The sequence below is a fragment of the Tursiops truncatus genome, chromosome 20 (assembly GCF_011762595.2).
Source record: "Tursiops truncatus isolate mTurTru1 chromosome 20, mTurTru1.mat.Y, whole genome shotgun sequence".
NCBI classification, from domain to species: domain Eukaryota; kingdom Metazoa; phylum Chordata; class Mammalia; order Artiodactyla; family Delphinidae; genus Tursiops; species Tursiops truncatus.
In genome coordinates, this window is record NC_047053.1 from 56,222,375 (window position 1) to 56,238,616 (window position 16,242).

General features: G+C 40.5%; 1 protein-coding gene and 1 long non-coding RNA gene across 7 annotated transcripts in view; one reads left to right on the forward strand and one right to left on the reverse strand.

Annotated features, from left to right (window-relative positions):
• Positions 1–7,535, forward strand: part of ABCA5 (ATP binding cassette subfamily A member 5) — a 65,685-nt gene extending 58,150 nt beyond the window's left edge. For all 5 annotated transcript variants that reach the window (XM_073798321.1, XM_019938684.3, XM_033847215.2 and 2 more), the window contains 5 exons: positions 458–577; positions 1,675–1,824; positions 2,202–2,281; positions 3,570–3,625; positions 4,145–7,535. In XM_073798321.1, the coding sequence (XP_073654422.1) occupies positions 458–577; positions 1,675–1,824; positions 2,202–2,281; positions 3,570–3,625; positions 4,145–4,252 (514 nt within the window). In that variant the 3' untranslated portion in view covers positions 4,253–7,535. The remainder of the gene's footprint in view (positions 1–457; positions 578–1,674; positions 1,825–2,201; positions 2,282–3,569; positions 3,626–4,144) is intronic.
• The window catches only part of LOC141277407 (uncharacterized), a 138,224-nt gene continuing 128,555 nt past the window's right edge, over positions 6,574–16,242 (reverse strand). For both annotated transcript variants that reach the window (XR_012328778.1, XR_012328779.1), the window contains one exon: positions 6,574–6,688. This is a non-coding gene — a long non-coding RNA (uncharacterized lncRNA). The remainder of the gene's footprint in view (positions 6,689–16,242) is intronic.

Genomic DNA, 16,242 nt, shown 5'->3' on the forward strand with positions numbered 1-16,242 from the left:
CATATGTAAGTAAACATCTCATAACAGTATTGTCCTAAATGTCCATTGGAACTCTTTCTAGGCACTCATCATTGTTTGCGCAACTCTTTGAGCCTAGGTTTCCATGTCTATAAAATGTGAGGTTTGGTTCAGACGCATGTTAAGTTTTCCCTATGACTCTGTGGCTATTTTTGTTACAACGTGAAAAGCCATCGGTTTCTGTAATCGGTTGGTTAGCATACTTTTAACCCATAGAAACGCTTGAAATCGCGAACTTTCTTTCCATTTGACAAGCTTTCAAAAATAAGGTAAAATGAGTTGGGACAGAAGAATCACAGTTGGGCAGAATATACTAATTATAGCAATGATATTTGATAAATTTAAATTAACCAAATAGTTGGATTTTTAAAACTCAGGTATTTTCATGAACTTTTCAGGTGCCACCTTCCCTTCTTTTCGTTTTATTTATATTTTGTAGGAGAGCAATTAGAGCTGCGTTTAAGAACAAAACGCGGGCAGCTATCCTGGCCACTCATTGCATGGAGGAGGTGGAGGCTGTCTGTGACCGAGTGGCTATCCTGGTGTCTGGGCAGCTAAGGTGGCTGTTTGCCGCGGAGGGGGGAGGCGCGCAGGGCGGAGCACGCGTCTGGATTTGGAACGCCGTCATTTCAGAAACTTATAATAATACACATTAGCTTAAATGTTAAAAAATGCTCCCTTGTTTTATCAGCTTTCTGTAGAATCACTTGGAAGTATGTTACTTTCTTCCAAAACTTGGCCAGCCACTCTGCGTTTGGAATTGGCTTAATTATTCAACAACTGAGAGTGTTATTTTCAGGCATGATATTTGCTATTTTTAAAAATTGGTAGGCATTGTATGGGATTGTAACCCAGCGTATAAAATAAATATACGAGTTCATACTCATATAGGTAAGCGATGGAGTAAGTAAATAAATGTGGGAGTAGAGACACATCTCTTTACAGAAAGATGCCAGATTGTGTAGTATCTCCCAAGTATCGCCTGGACTTAAAGCCAGTCTGTATTCTAAAGTATGGGAAGGGGTGGATAGTAACTTTACAGCAGAGAAATGGGACAAATACCACCCTAAGCAGGCAGGGCCACGTGGTCATCACATGCCCCCTGGGACGTGATGAGAAAGTACTTCAGCTCTGTGTTCTTTGCTCCAAAAACCCACACCTCAGTCTAATCATGAGAAAAACATCAGACTACCCCAAATTGAGGGACATCCTACAAAAACAGTTCTCAAAACTGTCCAAGTCATGACCAAGACCAAGAAGGATAGAATAAGAAAGTGTCCCCGAGCAGTGGAGACTGAGGAGGTGTGGCCACACAGCACAGTGGGATCCTGGGTGGACTCTGGGGCAGAAGGAGGACATTAGTGGAGAAACCGGTGAAGTCCAAGTAAAGGCAGTAAACTCAGTAATAATATACCAGCGTTGGTTTCTCAATTTTGACAAATGTGTCACGGTAATACAAGATGACAGTATTAGGGAAACTGAAGTTGGGGGAGGGGTATATGAAAACTCTGTATTATCTCTTATATTTTCACCTTTTATATAAATTGACAAGTATTCTAATGTGGGAATTTTATTTAAATCATTCTTAAGTGAGAAATTATCTTCAAAACTGTCAGGTTATCTTATATCTGTACTTCCTTTTAAAAATTACTACAGATGTATTGGGACAGTCCAACATCTAAAGAGTAAATTTGGAAAAGGATACTTTTTGGAAATCAAATTAAAGGACTGGATAGAAAACGTAGAAGTAGACCGTCTTCAAAGAGAAATTCAGCATATTTTCCCAAATGCAAGCCGTCAGGAAAGGTAAAGATTTAAAAAATTTAGTTACATTTCTTTGTACAGCAATAATCATAAAAATTGGTTATTGTATTAAGGATTAATGAAAAAATATAGTATAACCAATATTGGACTAATGTAGTTTGATGAATGGAGTTTTATGAAGCTGACTCATTTTTAATGTTAGATCTTTCAACATGTAATAGTATTTAAAGTTTTTAAAGTTCTTATCCGGGAGTAATGAGAGAGTTATTTTATTGTGCATGGAAATATTTTAAGATTTCAAATAATTTTTGTCTAAATAAGTATCAAAATAAGTTATTGGAGTTTTATTTTGAACTTTCAAAGCTTCAGAATGCATAGTAGTTATTTTGAATTTACCTGTATTTTATCTTTGCTTTCAGTTTTTCTTCTATTTTGGCTTATAAAATTCCTAAGGAAGATGTTCAATCCCTTTCACAATCTTTTTCTAAGCTGGAAGAAGGTAAGTAATATTTGAAAAACATTGTGAGGTAGCTTTCGAATTATTAAAGAATTTTATTAAAAAGTTTAGAAGTTGGGACTCAAGTTTACTGTAGAAACTATGGTAAGTAAGAAGATGACCTTTTACTAATTTAATCTAAGCTGTAGGTAAATACTCACACGCTAGGGATTTTGTAGATTAACTGTATTGTAGTGTAAACCTTTCACTCTGGACATTACCGTGGTTTTTCACGTTGCATCTCTGAGAAAGTTCATCTTAATTAGCCCTCACCAGTTCAGTCCAGAAGTGGGAGCACTGAATTTCGTGAATCCTTACTTCGTATTAGACCAGAGAGGTAGCAATGGTAGCAAGACACCAGTGGCAGGCAGAGAAGGGAGAGGAAAATTCATAGTGCAAGAGGGTAGGCATTCCTAAATCTAAACTTTAAAGAAGTTTATTGGATCTTGGCATTTAAGAAATAAATGTTAAGTGGGATAAAGATACCTCACCAGCAGAGAGAGGCAGTCTCCTGGGTGGGGCACGTATTCACATACAGGTTATTTTACGGCATTTGTAAACTACGAAACTTCCTGGTGCTTTCTTTTTAAAAAAAAAAAAAAAAGTGTTACTTCATTAAATATACGTTTTTTGGTTTATTGGCTGCGCCTCGCGGCTTGTGGGATCTTAGTTCCCCGACCAGGGATTGAACCCGTGCCCTCCACAGTGAGAGCACAGAGTCCTAACCACTGGACCACCAGGGAAGTCCCTCCTACTGTTTTCTTTATGATTAAAGAGAACATTTGAAGTAATTAGGGAGAATTAAAGGAATGAATAGAAAACCAGAAATTTGATATTGGGCCAGAATGCAAACGGACCTAAAATAAGTACAGAAAAGCATGTGGACACATGACCCATGAGATCCAGAACCTAGTGTAAGAAGTCCAGAGTGGACTGGACTGGGACTGGGGGATGGGAGAGACAGAGCAGGAGCGGAAGACACGCGAAAACAGGAGGAATGAGGGAGAAGAGGAAAGGAGGGGCAAGAGGGGCTGCTTGGAAAAGGAGAGTAAGGCAAGTCCGTCCTGTGAAATATGTTGCACTTAGGGCCGCAGAGAATTGGGCGGCTGGGAGAGAAAGGAAGCAGATAGAGGAAAGTGACCTGTGTTGGCAGCTTTAAATCGAAATGAGTTGATTATGGAGGTTAAAGCAACAACAACAACAAAACCAGATTGTTAGCCACTCAGTAGTTATTGCCATTTTATTACTTGAAAATATGAATAAGTGAAATATTATTTTTATATTTTAACAGCTAAACGTACTTTTGCCATTGAAGAATACAGCTTTTCTCAAGCGACATTGGAACAGGTACTATAAAGTTAAATTTTAAAAGTTCTTCTGTAGAAGAAAGTGTCCAGTATCTAATTGTTTAGGTATATATTGGACAGGGAAGGAGATTGTGAGCCAGAGACCAATCGCTATAGAATATTCCTAAACTTTGTAAATAACAACTTGAGCTTCTCCATCTGCTTATTTTGAATAGCTCAGTATTTTTTCTTCAGTTGGAAGAAAATGAGTCATGATGGGGGTATTTCATATTAGCACATCTGAAATTACATTGCTTAAATATTTATAAATATTTTTATGATGCTACTTTAATATATTAATCAAAAAATAAATAATCTATTAATCCTCTAAAGCAACATTCATCTTTTTGTGGGATTAGTGGAGATCATTCTGTTTAAATATATTACTGGCAGTATATCTCTTGATACTTGAACTGTTAATGTAATTAGGTATTGCCTTATGCTATTGCTGATTTAGTTAAAATTTTTGTAAGATAATTGCACAGCAGCATATTGTATTCATTAATTTATTTTCATTTAGGTTTTTATAGAACTCACTAAAGAACAAGAGGAAGAAGATAACACTTGTGGTACTTCGAACAGCACACTTTGGTGGGAAAGGACACAGGAAGACAGAGTAGTATTTTGAATTTGTGTTGCTCAGTCTGCTTACTGCATTTGTTTCTTTTTCACTTAATTTTAACTTTGGTTTAAACGTTTATTGCTTGAACGGTAATTGGAGAACCATGAAAGCACGTGGGATTTTCCTGACTTCGTTAATTGAAATGCTGTTGGTTGTGTGTTTTGCTTTTCTTCAAATAAAACTTGTGTATAATGCATTGAAACTGCACGTTTGTATCCGAAGTATACTGCACTGTAGTCTGTATGTGAAGTTGAACATGTACTTTTTCACTTTTCAGAAGCAGTGCTTGTGATTTTATGATTTGAAGAAATAGTGATAGAATCATCTTATTTTGAACAGTTATCTTTTAAGTTTATACCATCTTGTTACATAAGTATGTAATACCCCAATCTAAATAAAAAACAAATACATAAATAACACATAGAACAGAGACATAAAGCAAAAGTTTGCTTCTCCTTTTTAATTTCTAAAAGAAACTGAATGGAAGTTGGCGTCCTAAAAACCTGAACACTGGACACGTAGAGGTCTGCAGGAAGTGACATTCACTGGGTGGCATCATCAGCCAGAATAACTGGAAGGAGACCTCGTTCTGTTAGTGATTTTAGACACAAGTAACTCAGGTACGGTGCTCTCGTCACAGTTCTTTTGCTTACGGTAAAATTCAGAGGTGTTTCCATTATTGTGGAAGACTATGTGTAGAATCTTATTATGTAATAGTCTGATTCTTTGACTGCTTGTGGCTAGAATGACAGACATCTATAAAGCTACCAGAATTAAGCCATACCTCCACCCCTCGTGGAAGATAGAAATTTTTTTGTCATCTTCCTTCCAAAGGACACATTTTCTTTTATTCTAGAAATAAACTGTATTATTTGAATCTCTCTCTCCTTTATAGAGTTTTAACTGTATCACCGTGTAGATTTATTTAGTAACTCATCTCATATTCACTTTGGAACGTGGTGGAATGTAAATAAGCTTTTGGGCCTTAAAGTAAGGATAAGTAAACTATACATAATTCTCTTTAATAAGAAGCCAGAATTTCACTCTCTGACAGAGTTGAAGTAAGATTATGGTTAAGACAGTCTTAGAAATATTTCCTTGTAGAGCCCACGTGTGGACTATAGATATAATATAAATCCTACTAGTGGACATTATATTTCAACCAGATGAGTGAAAGTTATTAACCTTGTGAAAACAAATGTATTAGGGGTGAAGAGTCTGAAAGCACAGCAGCCACAGCAGAAGGATTTGGTACTGAGCTCCTGTAAAGATCCAAACCCTTTAGTGAAGCTATTAACTAACGTAGGTGAAACTCAAGTTTTTGCCGTCCCGTGTAATAAGACAGCTGTGCTTTTAGGCTCTAGCAGCTGATGTACAATAGTGTACCTTTCTCAGCCTCGGTACAAGGTACATGACTGATACCCTCCTCTGTTGCTTTGGCCACATTGCTAACAGTGCAGGTACGTTACGTGCCGTCTCAGAGGTCTGTCTTCTAACTAATCTAAATGAGCTGTTTTACACAGCCTCTGGTCGGATTCCACAGCCTGCAGCGAAGTTACCTCTCCTCGTAGGATTCAGTGGCCTAGTGCGTTTAATCTTTTATTATCAGGGCACTTGCCTCAGGATACCTACCTTTTGGTTCTTCACCTGAGAATCTCGCTTTTCCATCTTTAGTAAAAGTTGTAACTTTTACACTACAGTACTACACGATGAAGACAAGTAGGAAACCTTGGAAAGAAAATCTTTACCTTTGTAGATAAATTAGTAAATAGCACATTGTATTTTCTAAGCAAGTCATTGCTAACCAGTGCCGTAAAGAGATATCTTTTAGTGTCTGATATTCATGTAAATACCCAGGGTTTCTTTTTTTGGGGGGGGGGTTGTTTTTGTAGCTCTGCTGACCAATCATAGTCACGTTTCCTATCTATTAAGTTCATTCAGTTACTTCACTATTATTGTGCTCTTGTAAGCATTTTTTTAAAAAGACTTTTTTTTAAAGTTTTTACATACTTAGAGTGAATATATTTTGGTCATGAATTAAATTATTTTAATTTAATTAAAATTAAAATGTAGGAGTGTTCTGTTCCCATTTTTTCACAGTAAGAGAATTTTTTCTATTCAGAAGTATAATTTAACTACTACTTAGGAAAACAAGGGTAAGTGGGGTGGGAAGAAAAGGACACAGCAGGTCAAATATGAAATTTATCTTTATTGACAGTGTACAGTTCAAAATGTCTTAAATTATAATCTCAAAACGTTTTTTCTGTACCAGTACAAATAAATATAAATACATATATTAGGAAAAATTAGAAAAAGCCACATCACCTGCCTTATATTTTCCACCCACGATCAAATCTTAAAAGTGAACACCCGGACTTCACAGAGCGACTGTGGTTCGTGACTAATAATGCAAACATCTGTCTGCAGCGTCAGGAATGAGGCCTGAAAAACACAATGATGAGCGTCCTTTACATTTCTCTTTGTGAGCTCTTAATCTTTCTTCCAGTTTGTTCTCAGTAAAAGGCCGTGGGTTTTCTTTAAAGCCTTTTTTTCCTTTAAATTGGCCCAAACTATCTAAAACCAATATTTTTATCATTAAAATGTTTTTAGAGTAATTTTATTCAACAGACATCTTAGTGATCAAGTTTCAAGCAATGGGTTCTTTGGATAGGACAATAACTATCCCCTTTGGCCATGTAAGATCTTACAGTCTAGTAGAAAGAGGTTAGATACTTATGTACTTTAATATAATATGACAGATGCTTTGCTAGTGGTAGTAACGCTATTTTATTGGGGCACAATTCTGTTTAGGGTAAGTGTTGTCATGCTTTTATTGTTCTGTTGGTCACACAACATTTTCTCCTAAATGTGCTCTGAATTTGAGGAAAAATCATGCTGTATTTTTATGTAACATAAATACACATTAATTTTTTTTAGTAGAAATGCTTACCCCTCATGTATTTTTAATATTCCTAACATTGATTTTTCATTTTCTTTCCTGAAAGAACATGTTACATAAAATGAAAGAATCTATTCTCAGGTGAATAATTTTTATATCATCTATTCTTATAAGGTAAAAGTTTACTTATTTTTCATTCATAATGTGTTATATGTAAGTAATTATGCTGCCATTTAAGAAAAATAAATATGATTATGTTATTAGTAATAAGCTTTAAGAACTGAAAACTTAAGACAACCCTTCATTTTGTATGAAATGGATTCTTTGTTATTTAGCGTCAATAAACGAATAATGAGTGTCTCATATTAAAAATGAAGAAAAAACCTGGCACTAGAATTGTTAGTAATTTATTTTTAGTATCTGTGGGGTTTTTACAAGAATGTTCAAGGGGGAACATTGACAGTTACTTGTGTTTAAATTCATATTCATATTTTAATCTTAAACTAGATATGCTTTAGATCTTTGTATCTCAAATCTATTTTGTGAAAATATAAAGCAATCATTTTTACTTACATTTTATTACATTTAACAAATTAAATTTTTCCCAAATATTTAATACATATTTATCATTTTCCTTAGAATGTTTGAATAAATTGATTCTCTTAACACTTAGGTAAGATTTTAAATTTAACGAACCAATTTTTCTCAAGTACCTAAAGCAGCTCTTGCAAATCTAATTCATCAGATTAAGCAAATTAATAATTTTAAGCACCTTAAAAATAGCATACTCAAAACTACATGATTAGAAAGCTTGCTACCACACTTGCATAAATACAGAATTCCAAAAAAAATCAGTAATTTAAAGTAATATTTTTTATTGGAATATAATTGCTTTACAATGTTGTGTTAGTTTCTGCTGTACAACCATATGAATCAGCTATATGTATACATATATCCCCTCCCTCTGGGACCTCTCTCCCCCCTCCCCCCTTCCCACCCATCTAGGTCATCACAGAGCACCAAGCTGAGCCCCCTGTGCTCTACAGCAGGTTCCCACTAGCTATCTGTTTTACACATGGTGGTGTATATATGTCAATCCCAATCTCCCAATTCATCCCATGTCTACACACAGACCTTCCCAGGGTCACAACAGTTGCCAATAAAAGGGCCATCTCAGGTCACCGAAGTTCACCTCTTGATAACTTGAGACTAAGAGGTGGGTGATGCTGGTGAGGTTGCCCAGGTAAAGACTGGAACTGCTCAAGGGCGTAATTACAGTAAATGCTAACATAAGCATAAAACCCGCATCTACCCTCAAAGAGTCAGCTGGCAACTGTTCAGGTGACTGCTTTTTTATGAGCTTCTAGCTGTGACTTAACAGTTTCAGGTTTTTGCAATCCAGTGCTTTTTCCTAAGACAGGATATCACTTAAGTTTTATTGTCAGGTTGCATCTAAATTCGTGGTAATAGGATTTTCCAAGTTCTGTGTTGTAACTATAGTGTAACCTCCTTAGTTGAAGACTGGCTAAATGAATCCCTCACTTGGGTTGCAATTTTATTTCCCTTTTATTTGTAATTCTTCTATGTCTCATTAACCACAATACTGTAGTCATTTTATTAACAGTGTGATATCATTATTGTTCTGCATCACATTATCTAATTCTTATTGTAGGAAAAGGTATTGAATGCTAATTCTCTTGTTTATGTATTGGCTCGTAATTTCTTTGGCCACATTATACTGTACACATTATTAAGTAATTATTATGTAATTGATACTTGTTTTCCATTGACTACATCCAAACACGTCAAAAGTATGTGAAATCAAGTCTGTGACTGAATGAGATCAAAAGTGTTCTCGGTCCAGCTTTATAAATTGATAAACCTTTAATTCTAATGTCAACTATATTCCTTAATTTTTAAAGGCATTTTTGCTTTAATTTTTTTTGTTTATAAATTTATTTATTTTTGGCTGTGTTGGGTCTCCGTTGCTGTGCACAGGCTTTCTGTAGTTGCGGCGAGCGGGGGCTACTGTTTGTTGCAGTGCGCGGGCTTCTCATTGCAGTGGCTTCTCTTGTTGCAGAGCACGGGCTCTAGGTGCACGGGCTTCAGTAGTCGTGGCACGTAGGCTCAGTAGTTGTGGCTCCTGGGCTCTGGAGCGCAGGCTCAGTAGTTGTGGTGCATGGGCTTAGTTGCTCCACGGCATGTGGGATCTTCCCGGACCAGGGCTCAAACCTGTGTCCCCTGCATCGGCAGACAGATTCTTAACCACTGCGCCACCAGGGAAGTCCCTGCTTTAATTTTTAATGAATAGACAATATACACAACATGATTCAAAATTTAAAAGTAAAAAGTAAAGACTAAAAAAGTAAGACATCCTTGCTCTTCTGCTCTTTAAGGAAAGAATAAATCTTCCTACAAACTAAAAAATGGAAGTTCTGGTCTTCAAATATATGCAAGTCTAGGTTTTATCTGGCTGGTTAAAGAAATACAACTTTAAAAGGGTGGTTGTGACCACTAAGTATGCATGCTTCAGAATTTACCTTCCCCAAACCAAGGCATGAGGTAGTCCTTGAGAACTGTGACGGTGCCCAAAATCTTTAAGGTTTAAACGAAGATTGCTTTTCCTGTATCATTCGTGTGTTCACAAATATTTTATTGCATGCCTCTTTTGAATCAGCACTTAAAAACACTGGGGATACGTAGCTGAAATAAAAAAATCTCTGCCCTCACTGAACTTTCAATATAGCAGAATGAGACAAACTACTAAAAAATATGTATGTGTATAATGCATTAGATGCTGAGAAAAGAAGATAAGGAATGTTGGAGTGGAGTGGATGTTGCAGGTGAGTGATGGTAACACCACACTGAGACGGCGAGCTGGGGAGTGAGCACTGTAGACAGAGGGACGGCAAGTGCCAAGGCGCCGAGGCAGAGTGTGTGGCTTGTTTGAGAGCAACAGGACTTGTGAGGCTTGAGTGGACCGATCAAGCTGGGGGCACTAGTAAAAGATGGGCTCAGAGAGAGACCCCAGGGGCTGTGATGGACATTGTGTGGACTTCGTGTGCGACCAGAAGCCATGGGAGGGCTTTGAGTAGAGGAGGGACGTCATCTGATATATTTGAACAGGAGCAACTTAGCTGCTGTGTTGAACGTAAAAGGGATGCAGTGGTGGGGAGGGGAAAGGGGAGAAAGAAAGACCTGGTAGGAGGCAACTGCATCTGATTAGGCAAGAGGTTAAGATGAGTTGAATCAGGAAGTGGTGAGAAATGGTTGGATTCTCAACGTTTTGAAGGTAGAGCTAGGATGGCGCAGTGGGAAAGAGAGTCACCGGCCCCAAGTTTTCTTTTGTCTGAGTTACTGGAAGGGTGGAATTGTCCTCAGTTATTATCTCTTTGACCTCATCTTCTATTAACGTCAGATGGGATGAAGAGCATGAAAGTTCAGGTTTAAGGATGTGGGGGAAAGATTGGGAATAAGTTTTCAAGTTTGAGATGCTCATTAGACGTCCGAGTGGAGAGGTCCAGTAGGTAAAGGAAATGAACATCTGAAGCAGTGTTGGTTTCGGCACCGGCTCCTAAGCTGAGAATCACAGTGGCGTAAAAAGTGCAGAATGTCTTAGCAGTAGTAAAATGGATAACGTTCAGGTACGACGCCGGAAGTCAAGGATCCCATCCAGAGAAAGGCAATTCTGAGAACACATTTGAGACCCAGTGTTCTCATGTCTGCAATGTTCTGGGCTTTCTGTCTGCAGTCCCTGAATTTATGATCAGAATAGACACACTTGGGAGTTGGCATAACCTGCTTTGTCAGATGTCCCCTCGGGAGAAAATATCCCTCTTTGAGAACACCGATTTAATGCATAGATTTGAGTTGAAAATAGATTCATTCACCCAAAGGTTTCCGTGGAAAAGTTATCTTTAACACATTTCTGTGGTTTTTGCACACACAGGTAGTGTTCCATATTCTGCTCAAGGGCGGTGGTTCTGGTTCTGGTCCACTCGGATTGAGGTAGAAGACACATCTCTTAAATTCTGATTTTTAAAATATAGATGTTGTATCAGAGTTCGATAGAATCCGTCTGCAAACTTATTCTGAAGGTCTTTGTGTACATATTGGAAGGCTTCTCTTAGTGCTGTTTTGAGTTCATCTTGGATTATCTTTTGGTTATTTTGTGACCTATCTTCTTCTTACATGTCAAGTTATTTTTCTGCTCCTCTTAAGCCCTTTCTTAATGAGGTTCCCAATTGGGGACTGTTCGTTTGGGGGCGGGGGTCACTATTTAGAAGCCTTCATTATGAATATTAGAAATGTGTGCCCGAGAAAACATAACCATCTATACAGAGCCACACGTCTGTGTATCTTGAAGTTCAAGGTAAGAACCTTAAAAAAGTCCTACTGGCTCTATTTTGACTTACAGTCATTTAAATCAACACATATATTGTTACTGCAAGATGCAAACCCCAGGATCTTGTCTTGGGCTTCCTGGATATTCTCGTGCAGTAGGAGATACAAGGCCTATCCAGCAGACTACTGAGCAAATAAAATTGAGGACTGAATTGTATTAAAAAGCCACTGCAAGTTTCTCGGTCATTTTAGTGTAATTGAAAGTCAAAAGAAATTAGAATAACAGCTTACAGTTTAAATTCAAAGCTGGAGGAGAATGAATCTCACACTGGAAATGTGGCAATGCCAGGGAGTTTTTTATTCAAAAACATTTTATCTCAGACTTCATAATTAAGGTCCAGTCTCCCCCACCACCACCACCACCACCGCAGAGATGGTTAGACGCACAGTTTACAATCCTGCCAGATGTGAACGCAACACAGTACAGGCTGCAAGTGCCTCGTGAAGACACAGCAAAATGGGAAGCCTCTGGCCACCAGATGGCAGCAGAGGGCTGTGCTGCAGGGGCCCCGTCCCCATCCAGAAAGGGGTGGATGGAGGCAGCGCAAGCCGTGGCCCAAGAGCCCAAGCTGGAGCCAGCAAGTCAGCCTGGGAAGCCGGAGCCTAAACCCCACGGAGCAGAAGGGTCATCCTTGTGCTAGTTCATTTGGGAAATAGGAGACAGCAAGGTTCAGAATGTCAGAACAAAGAACACGTGATGAGCGAGACAGAGAAGTCCCTGCAGGACAGCCAGAGGTTAGAAAGGACCGGAGCTGTGTGCAGCAAGCGCTTGAGCCTGGGCTTTAAACCATCAGTGTTAAATGTCTCCTTTGGTCCCTTTAAGGAGCCACAAAAAGTAAACCTTTCAGGGACTCTCGAAAAGACAGGCAAGGAATCCTGTTATCTCTCATCCCGAAAGTCGATGTTATTGGCAGCCGGGATGATGGGGAGACGGATGGGCAGAGACGGGACCACAAAACCTCCAGGAAACAGGTTCTCCGGGAGCCACTGGCAATAAAGATATAATCACAGTCTGAGTTTTACTGCTCCCCCTAATAGGAAGACTAGTGATACCCACACATGTGAGAAAACTCAGTTTATCTTCTTCCCGTATCAATAAGGACTTAAGAATGTCCATGATCATGTTCAGGCGGGAGAAAGCATCAAGATGAGTCAAAAGTGTCATTTTATTGGGCTATTTTAAAAGCAGACTCGATGTATAACAACTAAGATTTAGAAAGAGTGATTGCTGACATTTATCGAGGACTCACTCTGTGCAGGGCATTGTTCCACTGTTCTATGCACTTCTGTAGGCTCGTGCTTCCCTGCCAGACGCATCAGAATCAGCTGGGGATTTGTTAGACATGTGAATGCTCAGATCCTCCCCAGATCTACGGGATCAGAGACCCCAGGAGTGGGATCCAGCCATCTGTGTTTTAACAAACCGTCCTGGTGATTCTGATGCGGCTCAAGTCTGAGAACCACTGGTGTTGACTATCACCTTTAATCCTTACCTCAACCCCGAGAAAGAAGGACGTTTATTTTCACCTTCCACTTTACAGCTGGAAACTGAGGCCAGAGAAGTGAAGTGATTTACCCAGTGACCCTGAGTTCCTAAGTGGCTGAGCTGGGATTTGAACCCAGGCAGTGTAACATCAGGGCTTATATTCTCCATCCCTTCCTGCCATAAAGTGACACTTAGCCCTGTCATGGCATCTGGCTTCTGTCTTGCGATACTTGCAGAATACTGAATTCACTAGTGGGAGCCCCATGCGTGACAGGCAGACCTCTCAGGGGTGTTCACGCGCTCCCACACACAGGTGGGGTGCACGTCGCCAAAGGTGGCCAGTGGTGGCTGAAGTCCCACCATGTGTCTTGTCTTCCTGCCAAGTCAGCTGAGGATAATCAGTCAGCAGTGGTGGGTTGTGAAATGCACAGTAAAACGAGAGTCAGCATTAGCTACAGCGGCGATTTTCAGGCTTGAATGTATCCAAATTGCCTGCTTCGAGAAGATCCTGATTCAGGTGAAACCAGAGGGATCTGGACAAAAGTTGTCAAAGGCCTGAAGAAGGAAACCGTTCTCTGGAGGTTTTAGCAACTTCCCCTGGGAGGCTCCTGAAAATTAATTCTACCTGACTTAGATGCCATTCGCTCACTTCAATAAGCCACATTTGTGAAGAATCCGTAATCAGAAGATTCTTTTACCAAGTTAAAGAAATCTTAGATCGCTCTGAGGTGTTGGAGTGCCTGGGGCCGCCCAGGCTGGACTGAAATTCAGTCACAAGCTTTGTAGTGGGTCAGTCTGTCAATGATTAAATTCATTTTCTTTTGTTCTTAAATTGCTACATTGGGCCAGACACTAGCTTAGGAGCTGGGGAAACGGAGGCTAACCATACAGAGTCTTGACTTTACAGGGCTTAGAGTGTTTGGGGGAGTTACACAGAAGTAACTGGTGTATTCCTTATCCATTTTTGCATAATAAATCATCCCCAAATGTAGCATCTTAAAACAATGTACATCAATCAACTCACAGTTTCTCTAGGTCAGAAATCTGAGCGTAGCTTAGCTGTGTGCTTTTAAAATTAATGAGCAAACGGAGAAGAAAAGGCAATTTGGAGGAAGCGGAGACTATAGAAGGAAATACCAACTACGAAAGATACAATTGATACAGCACCGTGAAGAGAAACAGGATATTATAAAAGAGTCAGAGGGTGAGACTTCATCAGGAACAATCGGCTTTGTCCCAGGAATTCAACTTCAGAGAATCGTGAGAATTGCTAGAAAACAGAAATCGTAAAACAATCTATGCAGATTAACGTTTGGTTTAGAAAATTCCGAAGTTTTCCAATCAGAATAAACAGAGCTCCGCAGAGCTCAAAACTAACGTGCAAAATGAACCCTGCTCCTCCAGGCCAGCAACAATTAATTAGAAAATGTTAAAAAATAGATCCTATCGCGTTTGTAACAGAAACTCTGTGCTACGTAGAAACGCATCTTGCAAAAGACACGGAAGACTTTGAGGGCAAGACATGTGACTTTTCTTGAAAGATGTAAAAGTGACCCAAATACACGAGTTTCATCACGTTGCGGGGAGGGTGGGATTCACGGTGATGCAGAAGTGAATTCTCTTAAACGTCAGCTGTGAGGGCCAACAGCCGCTAGGGTGTGTGGGGGGGGAAGGTCACGGGGAGGACGTGACCTCTGGTTGACCCGCGAGCCGCCCCGCCCCTCCCCCACCCTAGAGGGTGCCTTCTGCCCGCGGGCCCCACCCGGCGGGACTCCCAAGCGTGCGGCCCTGCGAGCGAACAGAACGCGTGGTGTGTCGTTGAGGCCGTGAGGACGCGACTGAGGCCCCTGCCCAGGCCTGGAAGACTCTGGCAGCAGAGGCCCTGCCCCTTGCCCCTTCGCCGCCCCGCGCGTGCCTGCCCCGCGCTCTGGTGATTCTCGAATATTCCAGACCCTCGACCAGCAAAAGGTTACGACTCCCCCCAGAGGCTCAGCGGCTGGCTTTCTACTGAGATTGGGCCTCTGACTCGGGGGAGGACGGATGGGCCGATCGTCTCTGGACGTTTCCGTGAAGCCAAGACGGAGGGTGCTGAGCTGCCCCTCCCCTGGGGGCTTGGGTTTGCAGGGGAGACGGTAGGTGCACCTGCCGGGAGCAAAGGGTCAGACCTCGGACCCAGGACCCAGAGGGAGGAAGAAGGCTAAGGAGACGATTGAGAAAAGAGAGCTGGGAAAGGGGGCCTCCTGCACAGTTGGTGGGGATGCAGACGGGTGCAGCCGCTGTGGACACCAGCGTGGAGGCCCTTAGAAACTAAAGACAGAGCCGCCGTGTGATGGCGCAGTGCCACTCCCGGGCGTACCTCTGGAGAAGACTCTAATTCGAAAAGATGCGCGCACCCCAGTGTTCATGGCGAGCGGTCCTGTTCGCAGTAGCCAAGACGTGGAAGCCGCCTGAGTGTCCATCGACAGAGGACTGGATCAAGAAGGTGTGCATACATGCGGCGGAATACTGCTCAGCCGTAAAGAAAAATGAAATATTGCCATTTGTAGCAACGTGGGTGGACCTAGAGAATATATACTTAGGGCAGTAAGTCAGTGAAAGACAAATGTTATATGATGTCACCTACATGTGGAATCTAAAAATTAACACAAATGAATCTATATACAAAACAGAAACAGACTCACAGGCGTAGAAAACAAACATGATTACCGAAGGGAGAAGGCGGGGGGAGAGGGATAAATTAGGAGTATGAGCTGTTGGTTTGTTTGTTTGGATGAGTGGTTTGTGGGCTCTTAGTTCCCCAACCAGGATGGAACCCAGGCCCTCGGCAGTGAAAGTACCAAGTCCCAGCCACTGGGCCGCGAGGGAACTCCCAGCAGTACGGGATTAACAGATACACATTACTATTTGTAAACTAGATAAGCAACAAGAATTTACTGTAGAGCACAGGGAACTATATTCATAATCTTGTAATAACCTATAATGGAAAAGAATCAGAAAAAAATATATATATAAAATGGAATCACTTTGCTGTACATCTGAAACTGACACAATATTGTAAACCAACTATACTTCAACTAAAAAAAGAAATATAAAAAAGTTAGATATCTGAGACATGTACTGAGGGGGGCTGGGTTAACGTCACGTAGCATGGTCATGCGTAAATCCAAGTTTGGAGGATGTAAGCATTGCGACCTGTAGCAGTGCTGC